The 21876-nt window shown below is 35.3% G+C and overlaps 2 protein-coding genes across 2 annotated transcripts; both read left to right on the forward strand.

Annotated features, from left to right (window-relative positions):
* Positions 1 to 1687: 1687 nt before the first annotated feature.
* On the forward strand, positions 1688 to 4439 carry LOC117331632 (glutathione S-transferase-like). Its single transcript, XM_033890463.1, has 5 exons — positions 1688 to 1902; positions 2646 to 2738; positions 2973 to 3088; positions 3471 to 3581; positions 3901 to 4439. The coding sequence occupies exons 1-5, from the start codon at positions 1770 to 1772 to the stop codon at positions 4063 to 4065; spliced, it is 618 nt and encodes a 205-aa protein (XP_033746354.1). The 5' UTR covers positions 1688 to 1769; the 3' UTR covers positions 4066 to 4439.
* Positions 4440 to 15099: 10660 nt separating this feature from the next.
* On the forward strand, positions 15100 to 21788 carry LOC117331629 (hematopoietic prostaglandin D synthase-like). The gene is made up of 5 exons (XM_033890459.1): positions 15100 to 15479; positions 19811 to 19903; positions 20288 to 20403; positions 20867 to 20977; positions 21325 to 21788. The coding sequence occupies exons 1-5, from the start codon at positions 15215 to 15217 to the stop codon at positions 21487 to 21489; spliced, it is 750 nt and encodes a 249-aa protein (XP_033746350.1). The 5' UTR covers positions 15100 to 15214; the 3' UTR covers positions 21490 to 21788.
* Positions 21789 to 21876: the final 88 nt, after the last annotated feature.

The following is a 21876-nucleotide window of genomic DNA, read 5'->3' on the forward strand; positions in this document are numbered from 1 at the left end:
TGAGTTATTTTGCTCGACATGGACACTGAATCTGTCTTTGTTTTTGTCATCACCAAATATTATTAAGTAAAACTGAACCGACCTTGCCTGCTCTTCGTCAAAATCAGACACGTGTGAAAACAACATGTTCCCATGAGTAAACCAATAGTCTGTTTGCTGAACTTGCCACGAAACTTTACAAATATAATATCAACCAAGAACTTAAGGTCTTAGTCGTGTATTTTATGAAATGCATGCCTGACCAGTGTAATTTAAAAAGTATTAAGTTAACACCGCCATGCCGTTCTCCTTTCTGTGTATACAAATATAAATCGAGAACATTGAGCAGTTAAAATCTAAAAAAAAAAAAAAACACTTTTTTCTGGACATGAGCGGATGCTCAAGATTGAGCAAATTGTTTTCAAAATCCTAATAATTTCAGTTCCGGAGCATACAGTATCAAATGAAAACAATAAAAAATACTTTCCAAAATTCGATGACAAATGTCAATTGATCATAATGTCCAATCCATTAAGGGACATGCTCAGTTGTTGTTTTTTTTTCATTACTATTATTTTTTTATCTCTTCTCTCTGTGATCAGTAACTAAGAAGCCAATTGAAGCTACCCACAAGCCAGACTAATATAAGATGTTTTAAATACACTTACCTGATCAACTGACACTGACTTTGTTCTCGGACATAAAATACATCATACGCACATATTTTTTCCATGTGGGATATTTCCTAATTCGGATTCGTGTTTATTTTCTACACCATCAGACTGATACATGGACATAATTTTGATTCACATTGTACAAATATGAAATATGTATGCATCTTATTTTATGGTCAATAGACAAAGTACAAATGAACTCTGATATAATTGCGTTCTATAGATATTGTAAATGACTTTACGAAGAAGAGTCTTTATATCTCTACAAAGATATATGGTGTCATAATAACGGACGTAATTACACATAAATCCCGTTCACTATCCAAAGCTAAACGTGTGCGATTTTACGAACAGCGCTAAATTGATTTAGATTTATATTGCTCTTGGGAAACTGACGATTACCCGGATGTGGTTGGTTCTCACAACACAAATATTTATGATGTTTACATCCGTATGTGACGTCATACCGCTTCTAGCATCTTCGAAAAATATACACCAGGTAACCCTAACACTAGAAGATCGCGCTATAAACAGATCGACAATATCACAGCACTGATATAAACAGATGAACAGACCCTTAAAATAGAGTAACGAAAATAAACAGTACTAGTATTGAGAATTTTCCGTCTGGACGGACACCATCTGCAATGTTAATAGTATGTATATCAAGGCTGATGGCAATATATCATATTGTAATGAAAACGCCCTTAGGTAATTAAATTTCCAGCTTACACATAGTCAAGAGATATATAACGTCGTAATTGTGTTCCGCGATAACTGATTGTTCTGTTTTGTAAGTTTACGAACCTCAAGACGAGGTTATTGATTTTCAATTAATTTAAGATAAGATGGTTTCTAGAGTCGCAGTCCGTTCGGCTTTGCACTCTGTATCATTCATGTATCCGGCAGATAAGTAAATAAAGTTTAATGATTTCGCCCATGTGACGAAACACTCGCACAATCCCACAGCCAATGGGCAATGTTTCTCAGAATCGTTTTCTGCATGTCACATCCGCCACATGAGGTCAAGGGTCATCAACATGTATAAAAGAACCAACGCTATCACCGTTGATATCATTGTCCGTTTCAACGTTTCGAGATCTCACCAGCATCAAAATGCCGACCTACAAACTTCATTATTTTCCCATCCGAGCCAGAGGCGAGCTCATCCGGCTGCTGTTCGCGGCTGCAGGGAAGACCTTCACTGACCAAATCATCACGTTCGCTGACTGGCCATCAAAAAAATCAGGTACGAACTCGACCGATTTTTAACACTTGTTTTTGTATAAATTATACCTTCATTAGAAAAATGTCATAATGATATCGTCAGTTTCAAATGGATGTTTTCAGTGAAAATGATAATTTACTGGTTAATTGTTTGCTTGACTGTGTTTTAAAAAAGAAAGGTCATTCTAAAATGCATAAGTCACGTCTCGTAACAATCGCGTTCAAACCACTTAATCTTAAGTGTAACACTCGTGTATTTAAATTGTAATTTCCTCTTTCCGTTCGGTCTAAGCCAAGATGGCGGTCAGAGGGTGTTATAAAGATACTTTACATAGGATTTTCTATGTGAATTTATGCGGTATGTCCGTAGTGCAGTGATTGACGTGGTTGCCATTTAAGGGATTTACACACATTGATATGTTTAGTGCTACATTTAATTAAATAAGTCCCTTTACACTTCGAAAAAAAATATACATATCATGAAATATCTTACGTTCGTAGTTATCTCTATACAATCATTTATCTAAACTAACTTGATTGATTATATACGTATCAGGGCAACACATAAGTTAAATCCGTATGTGACTTGGAGGAGGCATTAGTCACTGCCTCGTGCAGTTGCTACCAGTCTATGTGGTTTCAGCGTTATGTAACAGATACAACTCAAACTAACCCGTATGTAGGTTATCTATCTATGTAAATACAACCAATGATTGTGTAATAATAAATCAATGATTTTGCTATAATCATCCATTTTGTCGACAGAAATGCCAACTGGGCAACTCCCGGTCCTGGAAATCGATGGAGAAAAACTATCCCAGAGTCTCACCATTGCGAGGTTCCTCTCACGGGAGTTCGGTAAGGACACCTTTCATAGATAAATTGTATCTATTATCAACGCCTAGTAACAAATGTCACAAAAAAGCCATTGCAACCAAAGAGTGTCGATAATCCACAATTGTATTTTTAACAAATTACTCGCCTTCGGTATGTACGTTTCTGTATATACTATAAAACTAATGCTTTACATTTTACATGGAACGTAGTAATGTATTATGGCAGAGCATTATTTTCATTGATTCCATGTTACAGGATTGGCTGGAGATAGTAACCTGGACCAGGCGAGAGCGGACCAGGTAGTCGACACAATAGGGGATCTGTTCACGGAGTTCTTCAAGTACGCATTTGAGAAGGACGCCGAAAAGAAGGTTAGTATAGTAGTTGCATAGTGTTAATGTGGATTTCCTACATGATAAGCACTGTTTCTGAATCATTAAATGGGAATGTCAAAAATCTAGTATAATTCGTTTAATGAAAGTAATGCAACATTCGACACAATACAATGTATATATATATATATATATATAATTATATATGTATTTATAACTGTAATGGTCAAGTATGTTATCGCTTTATAATTACACAATGTATGATTTGATCAAACACGTACAAACTAACAGGTTTGTCAAAATGTAAGATATTTCAAAACAGCTGTGCTATGACACTGTTCCAACACACACATACTTATATTTATTGTATACATTTTAGAGTTAAGATGATTTTCATTATATCGTCTTTTTCGTCTTGCAGGAAGAACTTAAGAAGAAAACCTTCGATAGTGTTCTATCAACATTCGCAACAAACGTGACCAAATTTCTTGATATGAATAAAACCAAGAGCGGCTATTTTGTTGGTAAAAAGGTAAACTGTTGCATATTATTTTTTCTTCAAAATACCTTCGATTGTAGCAATAAACACTTTAAAATAACGTTGATAGAGAGCGATTAAAGCATATTATCATATATATGCATATTTTTTTTTTTTTTCAAACTTCAATGAAAATTTTACATCATGTAACACTTAACAAATAATGTATCTTTCTATTCCTGACGTCCATATACTATTTTCATGTAAAAGTCCATGTATTTTATGTTATCTCACTTTGCCGAGGCCTGAATAATTTGTGTAGTACCCTTGGTAGTAATCGATATCAACTTATGGTGTCCTGTTGTCTTTACAGTTGACAGTTGCTGACCTGGCAGTGTATGAGGGTTTCGAAGACTTCCTACTTGTGGATCCCAAGTCACTTGACAAGTACCCCAAACTTGTTGCCCATAGAAAGTTGGTGTTGAGCAATTCCAAGGTGAAGGCTTACCTAGACAAGCGTCCGAAGACAGACGTTTAGAAATAGAAATGTCCAGCTGATGTAACCGGTTGACGTTATAATTTCATTAGCCAGATCGTTGTCACGTGTAATCCTTTGAACCGTGTGGTAGTGATTGATTTGAAGTGGCATAGCTTTGGGAATGGAAATGCAATACCAATAACATTGTCCAGTTCAATAAAGCGGACATGATGATGGTGTTGCCAGGTGCTTAACTGCAGTGTTGTGTAAGCTTGATGTTTGATCAGAATTAACGTCAGACAATGATACAGGAGATCCAAAAACAATACTTCTTCATTTATTTAATTCAGTATTTTGGCATTTACACATTTATTTTTCTATTTAGTACGTTTACCTATTTACTTGTTTTAATAAATGGTTTACTCATAAATGTACCACACCTGTCGTACTTATCTGTGAAGCACCAACAGCTACAAAACGTCACACGATATCCAGCATGGGTTATTCAAACAATGATTCATCGAAGAATGGTACTTATATAACTGGAGGGGCCGCGGTGGCCGAGTGGTTAAGGTGTCCCGATACGTTAACACTAGCCCTCCACCCCTGGGTTGCGAGTTCGAAACCTACGTGGGGTAGTTGCCAGGTACTGACCGTAGGCCGGTGGTTTTTCTCCAGGTACTCCGGCTTTCCTCCACCTCCAAACCTGGCACGTCCCTAAATGACCCTGGCTGTTAATAGGACGTTATATATATATATATATATATATATATATATATATACTGGTATTCGATCTTACGACGAATCGAACAGCATGACACTGACATGACTGTAATCCACAATTAATATGTATAGTAAATATGGTCCCAGGTCACATTTTTATGTTTCAAGCGGGTCCTTCATATACCACATTGTCATTCTCTTAACGGGAAATGTATACATTTCATATTACAAAAATCCTTCAGCACATGACTGGAAAGGTTCTATACTATTCTACAAAGTATGGTCATACTGCACATTCCTACTAACATATATTCTGAAACGTGTCACGTGACGCATAATAGAAAAATCCAGAGTGGTTATTTTCCTATTGACAACTTTTTTATGAAGAATAATGACGATGGGTAACTTTTGTCATGTAGAGTATTATCCCTGGTAGTTTCATCTACCTCGTGTCACTTTTAATTAGGAAACACTGGTTAAACTTTTTTTTTCTTTACAAATAAGAGACTTGAATATTCCTGAATCTATCCCGTGTAGCGAGCATACATATGTTGCATTAGGGACCAAATTTGCTTTGTCAGCAATATGGCATAACCTAGCACACTTCTCAATATGTCACAAGTCTTTAGTTTTGTGTGTTAAATATTGAAGTGCAAACTCCCTATACATTGTGATTTTAGACTCGAAAAGTTATATATGATCACATTGCCGGATCCAGGTTCATCAACATTCAGTATTGTCACCAAAAGGTTCTAATTGTGTTAAGATATTGCCACTTAAATAAGTTAATGATCGAGCTGTCGTTTGTTGACAACTAGCTTAACAAGTATGTTTAAAAAAAAAGAATATAGATTCCAGTCGGGAGTACTTTTTCACAGCGGTAACGAAGGAGTCTGATAATATATACACTACCTAACTGTAACGGTAAACAATGTTACGTAATTCTCTCAAGGTTAACTGATAGGAGCTAGGCATACACATCCATTCGGTGAATATCTAGGATAGACTTCAAACAGGATAATAAATAACATGTACACAAGGAACTAATTTCTATTCCTATAGAAATGAATTACAAAGTATGTAAAATGATTACAAAAAATACATTGACGATAATAAGAGAGTACAGCGTTAATAATAAGAGAGTACAGCGTTAGGAATAAGAGAGTACAGCGTTAATAATAAGAGAGTACAGCGTTAAGAATAAGAGAGTACAGCGTTAATAATAAGAGAGTACAACGTTAAGAATAAGAGAGTACAGCGTTAATAATAAGAGAGTACAGCGTTAAGAATAAGAGAGTACAGCGTTAATAATAAGAGAGTACAGCGTTAATAATAAGAGAGTACAACGTTAAGAATAAGAGAGTACGGCGTTAATAATAAGAGAGTACAACGTTAAGAATAAGAGAGTACAGCGTTAATAATAAGAGAGTACAGCGTTAATAATAAGAGAGTACAACGTTAAGAATAAGAGAGTACAGCGTTAATAATAAAAGGGTACAACGTTAAGAATAAGAGAGTACGGCGTTAGTAATAAGAGGGTACAGCGTTAAGAATAAGAGGGTACAGCGTTAATAATAAGAGAGTACAACGTTAATAATAAGAGAGTACAGCGTTAAGAATAAGACAGTACAGCGTTAAGAATAAGACAGTACAGCGTTAATAATAAGAGAGTACAACGTTAAGAATAAGAGAGTACGGCGTTAATAATAAGAGAGTACAGGGTTAATAATAAGAGAGTACAGCGTTAATAATAAGAGAGTACAGCGTTAATAATAAGAGAGTACAATGTTAAGAATAAGAGAGTACGGCGTTAATAATAAGAGAGTACAGAGATGGCAAGAAATGAGAACAGCATCGATAACAAGAGGATACAGAGTTGATAACAAGAAGGAACAGCAATGAGAGAAAGAGGGTACACAATTGGCAACAAGAGGGTACAGAGTTGACAACAAGAGAGTGCAACGTTAAGAACAAGAGGGAACAGGAATGAGAGAAAGAGGGTATACAATTGGCAACAAGAGGGTACAGAGTTGATAACAAAAGGGTACAGCATAAATACACTTTTATAACGAAACGATATAACATTGAGAACACAATGGCACGGGAGTAAACAATGTTAATGATAAAGGATTAATTGCTCGTGAGGTTATCCTTAGCGTATTTTACTTTTTCAAATACAACGTTAGTTTTTTTATGTTCTTTATTAACATGCAACGATGCAACGGATATCCAATCTGCAGTATACAAAAAGAGAATAGTATTTCATTCTTATCAGCATTTCAGCACTATCATAACATGATTTCACAAAGGGAAAAATATGTTGAAAAATATGTTTCAATGAAACAGTAACACCTCAAACCATTTATTCGACAAAAATAAGATAGGCTGTAGATGAAAGGACACGAGAAACCCTACATTAGTCATGAAGACCTCATGACGTTAAGACTGGAGTTAAATGATACTATGTCCTTCAAATTGCATGTATCATACCACGTAGCATTTTGTACTTTGTCCCAGTGGCTGCTCATTTTGTAAGACTGGTGACGTTAATGCAAAGAATAATCTCTTATCCATCGATTATCCTGATAACATATTTTCTTTACAGTGTTGTTTTCTTTCCGTTATATAAAAATATTCCCTTATCCAACCTTGTCACTCAATTCAGGGGTTCTTTCCCTTGTTTGTCACCACACCGGAGGTCGCCTATAACTGAGTTAAACACGCGCTCCGATGTCGTGATAGACAATACTAATACTTCAGTGACTGGTGACATGGCATGATGAATATCACATTAAATATCCTGTGTGTCTATTGATCAAGTCTTCAGCATGTTTACTAGTATTACATCATTGAAAACTACCAAGGTAGAAGGGTCCCAAGTTCACTACCTAAAACCATGTACTGTCTGCATGCATAGCATTGCCTGTGTTGACCTGTATGAATTGTCTTAGCTTAAGAAGTCTTTTTCACCCAAAAACGCCAGAATTGTTTTTTTTATCGATGACAAATGTGATTTTATGTAATTAATTTAAATTATTGGAAATTGAAGCCTGTATAGGAGATTGCACTGTAGCTTTTAAACATTGTAATATCGTTTGCACCGTTTACGTTTTGAAACATGGTAAAGTAATGGACAGGACAAGGAAATGTACCGAAAATTGTATTTGAATTGGTTACTTACAAAATCGTTGGTGTACGAAATAAATAGCTTTTCTGACATGAATGAAATTGCGCTTGCATTTATTCGTACTAAGACCGATCAGTTATCTACATTCATCATTTTTATGGAGTGCTCAATATACATGTAATATATATGTGTGTTGCCAACTATTATCATGTCACCGTGTACATCATAATGACGATAAACAGGATGTTGACAAAAAGTAGTATTGTTTTTATGTACGAACAACTGATAAAAAATGATAACCCATTGACAATATTATCAGCGCAGGGTCATGAGAAAATATATATCGACATTTTTATACAATGGCAATTTCAAGGACATACTGCTTGACGAGTCGCTACTATCGGGAAATGTGCTGTCTTCCCGAAAGAGTGCCTGAACGCTACAAAAAATCCTCGCTACAATATTGCTTGGAGATAAAACGAAGGTGATAAGGATATAAAGACTGATATTTACTGGTGTTATGATGACAATATAAAGACTGATATTTACTGCGGTTATGATGACGATATAAAGACTGATATTTACACGGTTTATGATGATGATATAATGACTGATATTTACAGGGTTTATGATGACGATATAAAGTCTGATATTTACTGGGGTTATGGTGACGATATAAAGGCTGATATTTACATGGGTTATGATGACGATATAAAGACTGATATTTACAGGGGTTATGATGACGATATAAAGACTGATATTTACTGGGGTTATGATGACGATATAAAGACTGATATTTACTGGGGTTATGATGACGATATAAAGACTGATATTTACTGGGGTTATGATGACGATATAAAGACTGATATTTACAGGATTTATGATAACGATATAATGACTGATATTACAGGGGTTATGATGACGATATAAAGTCTGATATTTACTGGGGTTATGATGACGATATAAAGGCTGATATTTACACGGTTTATGATGACGATATCAAGACTGATATTTACACGGATTATGATGACGATATAATGACTGATATTTACACGGTTTATGATGACGATATAATGACTGATATTACAGGGGTTATGATGACGATATAAAGGCTGATATTTACAGGGGTTATGATGACGATATAAAGACTGATATTTACTGGGGTTATGATGACGATATAAAGACTGATATTTACTGGGGTTATGATGACGATATAAAGGCTGATATTTACACGGTTTATGATGACGATATAAAGACTGATATTTACACGGATTATGATGACGATATAATGACTGATATTTACACGGTTTATGATGACGATATAATGACTGATATTACAGGGGTTATGGTGACGATATAAAGGCTGATATTTACAGGGGTTATGATGACGATATAAAGACTGATATTTACTGGGGTTATGATGACGATATAAAGACTGATATTTACTGGGGTTATGATGACGATATAAAGGCTGATATTTACACGGTTTATGATGACGATATAAAGATTGATATTTACACGGATTATGATGACGATATAATGACTGATACTTACACGGTTTAGATGACGATATAATGACTGATATTACAGGGGTTATGGTGACGATATAAAGGCTGATATTTACAGGGGTTATGATGACGATATAAAGACTGATATTTACTGGGGTTATGATGACGATATAAAGACTGATATTTACTGGGGTTATGATGACGATATAAAGACTGATATTTACTGGGGTTATGATGACGATATAAAGACTGATATTTACTGGGGTTATGATGACGATATAAAGACTGATATTTACAGGGTTTATGATGACGATATAAAGACTGATATTTACTGGGGTTATGATGACGATATAAAGACTGATATTTACTGGGGTTATGATGACAATACAAAGACTGATATTTACTGGGGTTATGATGACGATATAAAGACTGATATTTACTGGGGTTATGATGATATAAAGACTGATATTCACTGGGGTTATGATGACGATATAAAGGCTGATATTTACAGGGTTTATGATGACGATATAAAGACTGATATTTACTGGGGTTATGATGACGAATTAAAGACTGATATTTACTGGGGTTATGATGACAATACAAAGACTGATATTTACTGGGGTTATGATGACGATATAAAGACTGATATTTACTGGGGTTATGATGACGATATACAGACTGATATTTACTAGGGTTATGATGACGATATAAAGACTGATATTTACTGGGGTTATGATGACGATATAAAGACTGATATTTACTGGGGTTATGATGACGATATAAAGACTGATATTTACTGGGGTTATGATGACGATATAAAGGCTGATATTTACAGGGTTTATGATGACGATATAAAGACTGATATTTACTGGGGTTATGATGACGATATAAAGACTGATATTTACTGGGGTTATGATGACGATATCAAAACTGATATTTACATGGGGTTATGATGACGATATAAAGACTGATATTAACAGGGTTTATGATGACGATATAAAGACTGATATTTACTGGGTTATGATGACGATATAAAGACTGATATTTACTGGGGTTATGATGACGATATAAAGACTGATATTCACTGGGGTTATAATGACGATATAAAGGCTGATATTTACAGCGTTTATTAAGACGATATAAAGACTGATATTTACAGGGGTTATGATGACGATATAAAGACTGATAGTTACAGGGGTTATGATGACGATATAAAGACTAATATTTACAGGGTTTATTAAGACGATATAAAGACTGATATTTACAGGGGTTATGATGACGATATAAAGAATGATATTTACTGGGGTTATGATGACGATATAAAGAGTGATATTTACTGGGGTTATGATAACGATATAAAGACTGATATTTACAGGGGTTATGATGACGATATAAAGACTGATATTTACTGGGGTTATGATGATATAAAGACTGATATTTACTGGGGTTATGATGACGATATAAAGACTGATATTTACTGGGGTTATGATGACGATATAAAGGCTGATAGTTACAGGGGTTATGATGACGACATAAAGACTGATATTTACTGGGGTTATGATGACGATAGAAAGAGTGATATTTACTCGGGTTATGATGACGATATAAAGACTGATATTTACAGGGGTTATGATGACGATATAAAGACTGATATTTACTGGGGTTATGATGACGATATAAAGACTGATATTTACTGGGGTTATGATGACGATATAAAGTCTGAAATTAACTGGGGTTATGATGACGATATAAAGATTGATATTTACTGGGGTCATGATGACGATATAAAGTCTGATATTTACTGGGGTTATGATGACGACATCAAGACTGATATTTACTGGGTTATGATGACGATAGAAAGACTGATATTTACTGGGGTTATGATGACGATATAAAGACTGATATTTACTGGGGTTATGATGACGATATAAAGACTGATATTTACTGGGGTTATGATGACGATATAAAGACTGATATTTACTGGGTTATGATGACGATATAAAGACTGATATTTACTGGGTTATGATGACGATATAAAGACTGATATTTACTGGGGTTATGCTGACGATATAAAGACTGATATTTACAGGGGTTATGATGACGATATAAAGACTGATATTTACTGGGGTTATGATGACGATAGAAAGAGTGATATTTACTCGGGTTATGATGACGATATAAAGACTGATATTTACAGGGTTTATGATGACGATATAAAGACTGATATTTACGGGGGTTATGATGACGATATAAAGACTGATATTTACTGGGGTTATGATGACGATATAAAGGCTGATATTTACTGGGGTTATTATGACGATAGAAAGAGTGATATTTACTGGGGTTATGCTGACGATATAAAGACTGATATTTACAGGGGTTATGATGACGATATAAAGACTGATATTTACTGGGGTTATGATGACGATAGAAAGAGTGATATTTACTCGGGTTATGATGACGATATAAAGACTGATATTTACAGGGTTTATAATGACGATAAAAAGACTGATATTTACGGGGGTTATGATGACGATATAAAGACTGATATTTACTGGGGTTATGATGACGATATAAAGGCTGATATTTACTGGGGTTATGATGACGATAGAAAGAGTGATATTTACTCGGGTTATGATGACGATATAAAGACTGATATTTACAGGGTTTATGATGACGATATAAAGACTGATATTTACTGGGGTTATGATAACGATATAAAGACTGATATTTACTGGGGTAATGATGACGATATAAAGACTGATATTTACTGGGGTTATGATGACGATATAAAGACTGATATTTACTGGGGTTATGATGACGATATAAAGAATGATATTTACAGGGGTCATGGTGACGATATAAAGACTGATATTTACTGGGGTTATGATGACGATATAAAGACTGATATTTACAGGGGTCATGATGACGATATAAAGACTGATATTTACTGGGGTTATGATGACGATATAAAGACTGATATTTACAGGGGTTATGATGACGATATAAAGACTGATATTTACTGGGGTTATGATGACGATATAAAGACTGATATTTACGGGGGTTATGATGACGATAGAAAGAGTGATATTTACTCGGGTTATGATGACGATATAAAGACTGATATTAACAGGGTTATGATGACGATATAAAGACTGATATTTACTGGGGTTATGATGACGATATAAAGACAGATATTTACTGGGGTTATGATGACGATATCAAGACTGATATTTACTGGGGTTATGATGACGATATAAAGACTGATATTTACTGGGGTTATGATGACGATATAAAGGCTGATATTTACAGAGTTTATGATGACGATATAAAGACTGATATTTACTGGGGTTATGATGACGATATAAAGACTGATATTTACTGGGGTTATGATGACGATATAAAGTCTGATATTTACTGGGGTTATAATGACGATATAAAGACTGATATTTACTGGGGTTATAATGACGATATAAAGACTGATATTGACTGGGGTTATGATGACGATATAAAGACTGATATTTACAGGGGTTATGATGACGATATAAAGAATGATATTTACTGGGGTTATGATGACGATATAAAGACTGATATTTACTGGGGTTATGATGACGATATTAAGACTGATATTTACGGGGGTTATGATGACGATATAAAGACTGATATTTACAGGGTTATGATGACGATATAAAGACTGATAGTTACAGGGGTTATGATGACGATATAAAGACTGATATTTACTGGGGTTATGATGACGATATAAAGACTGATAGTTACAGGGGTTATGATGACGATATAAAGACTGATATTTACTGGGGTTATGATGACGATAGAAAGAGTGATATTTACTCGGGTTATGATGACGATATAAAGACTGATATTTACAGGGTTTATGATGACGATATAAAGACTGATATTTACGGGGGTTATGATGACGATATAAAGACTGATATTTACTGGGGTTATGATGACGATATAAAGGCTGATATTTACTGGGGTTATGATGACGATAGAAAGAGTGATATTTACTCGGGTTATGATGACGATATAAAGACTGATATTTACAGGGTTTATGATGACGATATAAAGACTGATATTTACTGGGGTTATGATAACGATATAAAGACTGATATTTACTGGGGTAATGATGACGATATAAAGACTGATATTTACTGGGGTTATGATGACGATATAAAGACTGATATTTACTGGGGTTATGATGACGATATAAAGAATGATATTTACAGGGGTCATGGTGACGATATAAAGACTGATATTTACTGGGGTTATGATGACGATATAAAGACTGATATTTACAGGGGTCATGATGACGATATAAAGACTGATATTTACTGGGGTTATGATGACGATATAAAGACTGATATTTACAGGGGTTATGATGACGATATAAAGACTGATATTTACTGGGGTTATGATGACGATATAAAGACTGATATTTACGGGGGTTATGATGACGATAGAAAGAGTGATATTTACAGGGGTCATGGTGACGATATAAAGACTGATATTTACTGGGGTTATGATGACGATATAAAGTCTGATATTTACTGGGGTTATAATGACGATATAAAGACTGATATTTACTGGGGTTATAATGACGATATAAAGACTGATATTGACTGGGGTTATGATGACGATATAAAGACTGATATTTACAGGGGTTATGATGACGATATAAAGAATGATATTTACTGGGGTTATGATGACGATATAAAGACTGATATTTACTGGGGTTATGATGACGATATTAAGACTGATATTTACGGGGGTTATGATGACGATATAAAGACTGATATTTACAGGGTTATGATGACGATATAAAGACTGATAGTTACAGGGGTTATGATGACGATATAAAGACTGATATTTACTGGGGTTATGATGACGATATAAAGACTGATAGTTACAGGGGTTATGATGACGATATAAAGACTGATATTTACTGGGGTTATGATGACGATATAAAGACTGATATTTACTGGGGTTATGATGACGATATAAAGGCTGATATTTACAGGGTTTATGATGACGATATAAAGACTGATAGTTACAGGGGTTATGATGACGATATAAAGACTGATATTTACTCGGGTTATGATGACGATATAAAGACTGATATTTACAGGGGTTATGATTACTTGTAGACTTCAATATTTAAGTTTGGTCTTCTTTTCTGAAACCATTGTTTACTTTATATAACTTGTCGCTAATTGTTAAATCCATACTAGTATTACATACAATCTCGTAAGTGATACCACTTTTGCTTTCTCATGTGAGGAATAGTCCATGAGAATTTACAACTGATGATCGCATCGTTTTATTTATGACAGACATACTTTGAAAATACTCGCATATCGCGAACTCGGATCAACATTTTAGTAATACTACCATTCCCGAAACAAGTCGACACGTATCGTTACAAGCAAACAATAAACAGGCTGTCCTATAGTAGTACATTATGTCCAAAGTTTATCTAGTAATCCAGTAATAATAAGCCCTTGGACAAGTAGCTGTTGGATTAACTAACACACGGCCCAGGTACAACTTACAGACAAAATCATCTGGAACAAATACACAAGATATACTCAAATGTCAACAAACAAAATTAGTCAATTAGAAAACAACTATTTCTTTTCTTTCTTGTTTTAATGAACAACGAATTGTCCGTGGTCAATAATAAACATGGCATTTTGTGCATCTAACATTGCCCAACACATCAGTGTATCGCTAATGTCAATAACTATATCATTACTTTTGCCCAACAAATCGACGTGTCACTAGTGTCCTTTAGATGATTCTCCCCATCACGTGTCAGGGTGCTTGAACGCGCATGTCTGTACATACTTATTTGAACAGCTATCTATATCACGAGACCATTTATATACGTGTACCACAAGATCAAAATCACCAGTTGACCGTCATCCAGCTCAGGACACCAGTCTACGGCCATCCACCACACAACATGCCTGCATACAAACTAACCTACTTCACCGTCCGTGGGAGGGGTGAATTGATACGCCTTGCTTTAGAAACTGCAGGAAAATCATACGAAGAAGTTAAGGTCACATTTGCAGACTGGCCTGCCTTGAAACCAAGTAAGCTATGCACATGTTTCTTACAAGTGTCTTATACACCGCTAATCTTTAACAGAAGTCGACGTTATTATAATAAAGTAGCCACATTGTTTAAAAAGCATATCCTCAAACCTAGAAAATATATTGAAAGTCAAATAGCACTTACCTTGTATGATGTTATGCTTTCCACGACATTAGTATAGTTAGGGAATTGTAAGATGTTATAAAGTCAATACACTTCAATAGCATTATATGCGTAAAAGACTATACTACTAATTGAAATTATTTTTTGTCAAGGTCAAATTCTATTATCTGTAAAACACACTGGACAAACTAGTGTCGCCTTTAACAGTCATTGATCAAACAGGGCAGCTCTTTTACATTGTGAATGTGTGAAAGCTGTGTGTAGCATTAAAGTAATTGATCATACATTGGGCTAGGTAAGTCGGAATGTCTTAGTTAGTAATGCAGACCTACTCGTATCTCCGCTGATTAGGAATAGATAAGGGGATTATAGATTATGCTGTTGAAACTCAATAAGTGGCCTTGCATAACCTACTTATGTTTAATGGTTTAAAACTAAGGATTTATCTGTCTGTTCTTTTATCAGTGCGATACAGAGCTTGTAAGGATTTTATCATCCGAGCGTTATAGTTAAATACATATCGTAAACAACATGTGATATAACATCTAGTGCCGACAGCGGTGAAGAAAACGCCTCTTACTCTCCATCCCGTGTGGTTGTCCTTTCAGTTGTTGCCTCCTTTGCTATTCTGGATTTTTTATATAATAGATTTGCCCTGTCAACACCATAAACTCGCCGTATACAAAGTAAAGATAATTTGGCGTGGGGGTTAACCTCGGTATTTGTCGGGTAATATCTTTATCTATCAGGTTAAATATTGACCATGGAGTGTAAGTGGTGTGCTCTCATCTGACGCCGACACTCGTCTCTATTCAACTCTGACTTTGTCAACTAAGGTATTCCGCATAGAATATATTATATGCTGGACTATATTGTATCAACTGATGTATGGCATTAGTAAAACAGCTTGCATCTAATATGCGTAGCGCCATGTACAAATTGCAAAGCCAATCGTTATCTAAACGAAGACATTGCTAGTTGCATACACGCGTTTTCAATAGTAATAGATCCCTTGGTATAATCATAGCAGGACGCCATTGAATTCAAACTAAATAATGTTATTATATATATATATGATTGACATAATGTATACTGTTGTGTTCAATACATATTCCTGGTGCTATCGATAAAAATCTTGCCAGATTCCTATGTCATAAACGATGAATGGAGTCAGGAAGATCGATAACGTAAAAGGACAAATATACATATTCTGAAATTGATATATCAGTCTGCAGATGTTCTCAATGACAGAGTCCACCAGAACATTAGATATTTTATTCTGTAAATGAATGTCAGGTGCAACTTTTCCGTTGAATAACAACAGCTGCCCGATATTTCATCTGAAACTGTTACAATCATATTGAATCAATCATGACAAGAAGACTTTTTCCAAATAATGAAGCGGTGCACCCACCAAACAAAGGAAGTGTAATGAATATGATATATGTGCATAATTTATTCCAACGAAACTGCCAACCCAATGGCTGAATATCCATTTTGCGGGAATAAGGTCGTGTTTTGCAGTTCGGTCAAACGACAATCTTTAAACGAAAACAAAACGGCACAATTTTGTGAATTTGACGCCACGATCTATCAACGGTCCTATTACATATCTTTACTAGAAACATGTCATTATACATAGTTAGCTTTATTCATTTGTAAATCTCGATTTATCTAAAAGCTGTGTGCAACCAGTAATCTCTCCATGAAGTTCTAAATTGTTGGTATTACAATTTACTTTCAGCGACCATTCCAGTGTCACTAGGTAACAGAACCAGCGAACATTCTAGAGCCACTCACAATTTAACGAAGCATGACATTCCTATATCACGTAGTAACTTTAGCCAGGATAACCTGTACTGAAACTTGTTTGTCAAGGTATTATCACTTAAAGGCAGTTATGACGACATGGTTGTTGTCACCTTTCATAGGTACAGTGTAGTTATGACGACATGGTTGTTGTCACCGCTTATAGGGAGTTATGCCAACATGGTTGTCACCTTTTATAGATAGTTATGGCGACATGGTCGAATTGTCACAATTTATAGATAGTTATTCCAACATGGTTGTCATCTTTTATAGATAGTTATGCCAACAGGGTCGTTACCTTTTATAGTGAGTTATGTCGACATGGTGGAATTGTCACCTTTTATAGATAGTTATGCCGACATGGTCGAATTGTCACCTTTTATAGTGAGTTATGTCGACATGGTCGTTGTCACCTTTTATAGTGAGTTATGTCGACATGGTCGTTGTCACCTTTTATAGTGAGTTATGTCGACATGGTCGTTGTCACCTTTTATAGTGAGTTATGTCGACATGGTCGAATTGTCACCTTTTATAGATAGTTATGCCGACATGGTCGTTGTCACCTTTTATAGATAGTTATGCCGACATGGTCGTTGTCACCTTTTATAGATAGTTATGCCGACATGGTCGTTGTCACCTTTTATAGATAGTTATGCCGACATGGTCGAATTGTCACCTTTTATAGATAGTTATGCCGACATGGTCGTTGTCACCTTTTATAGTGAGTTATGTCGACATGGTCGTTGTCACCTTTTATAGTGAGTTATGTCGACATGGTCGAATTGTCACCTTTTATAGATAGTTATGCCGACATGGTCGTTGTCACCTTTTATAGATAGTTATGCCGACATGGTCGTTGTCACCTTTTATAGATAGTTATGCCGACATGGTCGTTGTCACCTTTTATAGATAGTTATGCCGACATGGTCGAATTGTCACCTTTTATAGATAGTTATGCCGACATGGTGGAATTGTCACCTTTTATAGATAGTTATGCCGACATGGTCGTTGTCACCTTTTATAGATAGTTATGCCGACATGGTCGTTGTCACCTTTTATAGATAGTTATGTCGACATGGTCGAATTGTCACCTTTTATAGATAGTTATGCCGACATGGTCGTTGTCACCTTTTATAGATAGTTATGTCGACATGGTCGTTACTTTTTATAGATAGTTATGGCGACATGGTCGTTGTCACCTTTTATAGTGAGTTATGTCGACATGGTCGAATTGTCACCTTTTATAGATAGTTATGCCGACATGGTCGTTGTCACCTTTTATAGATAGTTATGTCGACATGGTCGTTGTCACCTTTTATAGTGAGTTATGCCGACATGGTCGAATTGTCACCTTTTATAGATAGTTATGTCGACATGGTCGATTTGTCACCTTTTATAGTGAGTTATGCCGACATGGTCGAATTGTCACCTTTTATAGATAGTTATGCCGACATGGTCGAATTGTCACCTTTTATAGATAGTTATGCCGACATGGTCGAATTGTCACCTTTTATAGATAGTTATGTCGACATGGTCGAATTGTCACCTTTTATAGTGAGTTATGCCGACATGGTCGAATTGTCACCTTTTATAGATAGTTATGTCGACATGGTCGAATTGTCACCTTTTATAGATAGTTATGCCGACATGGTCGAATTGTCACCTTTTATAGATAGTTATGCCGACATGGTCGAATTGTCACCTTTTATAGATAGTTATGTCGACATGGTCGAATTGTCACCTTTTATAGATAGTTATGTCGACATGGTCGAATTGTCACCTTTTATAGATAGTTATGTCGACATGGTCGTTACCTTTTATAGTGAGTTATGTCGACATGGTCGAATTGTCACCTTTTATAGATAGTTATGGCGACATGGTCGAATTGTCACCTTTTATAGATAGTATGCCGACGTGGTCGTTGTCACCTTTTATAGTGAGTTATGGCGACATGGTCGAATTGTCACCTTTTATAGATAGTTATGCCGACATGGTCGAATATTCACCTTTTATAGATAGTTTCGTCGACATGCTGTTGTCACCTGTTATTTAAAGTTATATCGACATACTATTGAAGGCAGTGATGTCGACATGGATATTGTCACTTCCTGTGTGGAGTTGTATCGGCCGAGAAATAAAAGTTTTCTGAATTGATTAAAAGCCCTTGTCTTGAAATACATTTCTGACTATGTTCAGCTCATAACTTCTCGTTTCATATCAGTTTATATTCATAAACAATTCAATGCCTTCCTTGGGAGCGGTGTTAAGCTATCTTTTCTTCACTGAGTAGAAAGGGTAACGAAGCTACAACCGTCTGTCAGTGGTTTGTTGGAAATTTTGTCATGCTTGTAATTAGTAAAACTATCCTAAATAATAACACAGTCTGTTCCTGTTACAGATATGCCCACCGGACAGCTGCCCGTGCTAGAGGTGGACGGGAAGCAGTTGGTACAGAGTCTTGCCATAGCTCGCTATCTAGGCAAGGAATTCGGTAAGAGTCACTCATTTGGTTACGTCATAGATTTGAATAAGCATAATATTTACAGGAATGACAGAAGCATGATCAGTTATTTAGATAATTTGAAATACTGTTAAAATATCTACGTACATGATTTCCAACATATCAACATATATATTGCAGTTGTACAGACATTGATAATTTATTAAAGTATTTCATTTCAAGAAACTCGAAAGCAAGCACTAAATTTTGTGTATAAACTCAAAGGTAGAAGCAGAATGCTATAACCCTCTGGAACACACGATTTTATTCCCTTGTACTTTTCTGTGATCCACGTGTATAGTGTGTTAATGTTCCCATATTTCATCGAGTTGTTTGAATGTTCTAATATTTAACTTCGTTATCTCTCGATTACAGGTATGGCTGGTGAGTGTTCCATGGAGCAGTGTCTGGTCGACCAGGTGATAGATACCGGTGCGGACGGCCTAACAGCCTATGTCAAATGGTACTTCGAGAAGGACGAGGAGAAGAAGGTACAATACGACAATTGGTGTAGTCCAATATCTACAATATCTTTATACATACTCATCAGACACTTCGTATTTCCAATGTAGGATAAATCATTTTATGTTACTTTTGGTTATTGAAATCATTATCTTTTCTACACACGGTATGCATAGAGTGCTAATGCGTGTTTGTCTATAGTATTGTCTTATTTATGAATGACATGAACATGACACAAAACAAGTGAACGAAAAGTTGATAAAACTCATATTAGTAATCAGTTACATTCCCGATCCAATAAAACAACCAAAATATGTTAGTCATCATTAATGTCCCCGATCTTCTTTTACGGATACTAGTAAGCATTAATATTCTCGACCCCATTTTCCTGATATTTGTAATCAGCAATATCCCCACTCTTATTATACTGATAGTTGTAATAAGTTATATTCTCGATCCTATTATACTCACACATTATATCATGTTTACAAGGCGGAACTGAAGAAGGAATTGGTTGAGACTACAATCCCGAAGTTTGCCCAAATGTTCACAACTTTCCTGGAAAACAGTGGAGGCAAAAACGGATTCTTCGTTGGATCAAAAGTGAGTATATATACAAAGATTATTTCTACAAATACATAAATCACATATTAAATCGAGAATATTCAAGTCCTTCCTGTACGTAAACAGAACTTAGCTCTACTGCATAGCTTATGGAGTTATCTCCCTTCGAATGATTTCCAATGAACCTATATCAAGTATGGCGCTCTATATACTGACTTAGTAAGGTGATGACGGAAAAACATTTGTTATTTGGAAACCATTTCGATTTGTAGTTTTATCATGTCTACTTTTTTTTTTTTTTAATCAACAGAACCGTTTGTTATCTTTCTCCAATCTTAATTTCCTGAATAATACAGGTATTCACTTCATCTTGGTTTCTTTTTTAGTTGACGCTAGCTGACCTTGCCTGTCACGAGGCATTCACGGACTTTCTCCAGTTGAATGCTGATGCCCTGAATGATTTCCCGAAATTAGCAGCAAATCGCCAAAAGGTTGAGGAAAACGAAACCTTAAAGCAGTACCTGGCCAAGCGTCCCGAAAGCGTCATCTAGTGTCCATATCAGTGAAATGTTTGTTGGCAGCATTGTTTATGTTATTTAAAACCTAATAAAATCATAACTAACTGTTAATTGGTTCATATTATGTACAGAAAACTACTGTTCACGCGGACGAGCATATTGCATTTATCATTAAAAAGACAGATGGCCTATATGTATCGTAAACAAATGTCCGGTCTTCTTTTTATGTTCAGATATTATGGAAATTTCCCACGGATAAATAATACATAAATATGCATATTAATATGGTAATTACGAAAAAGAAAAAAAAAATCTTTATGATGATTATTGTTCAATAATATATCAATATTTTATAATCTACATGTATTCGGAGTAAAATTAGGTCATACTGCTAATTCCTATAGAGCATAGGAACAAAAC

The sequence above is a fragment of the Pecten maximus genome, chromosome 7 (assembly GCF_902652985.1).
Source record: "Pecten maximus chromosome 7, xPecMax1.1, whole genome shotgun sequence".
Lineage (NCBI taxonomy): Eukaryota > Metazoa > Mollusca > Bivalvia > Pectinida > Pectinidae > Pecten > Pecten maximus.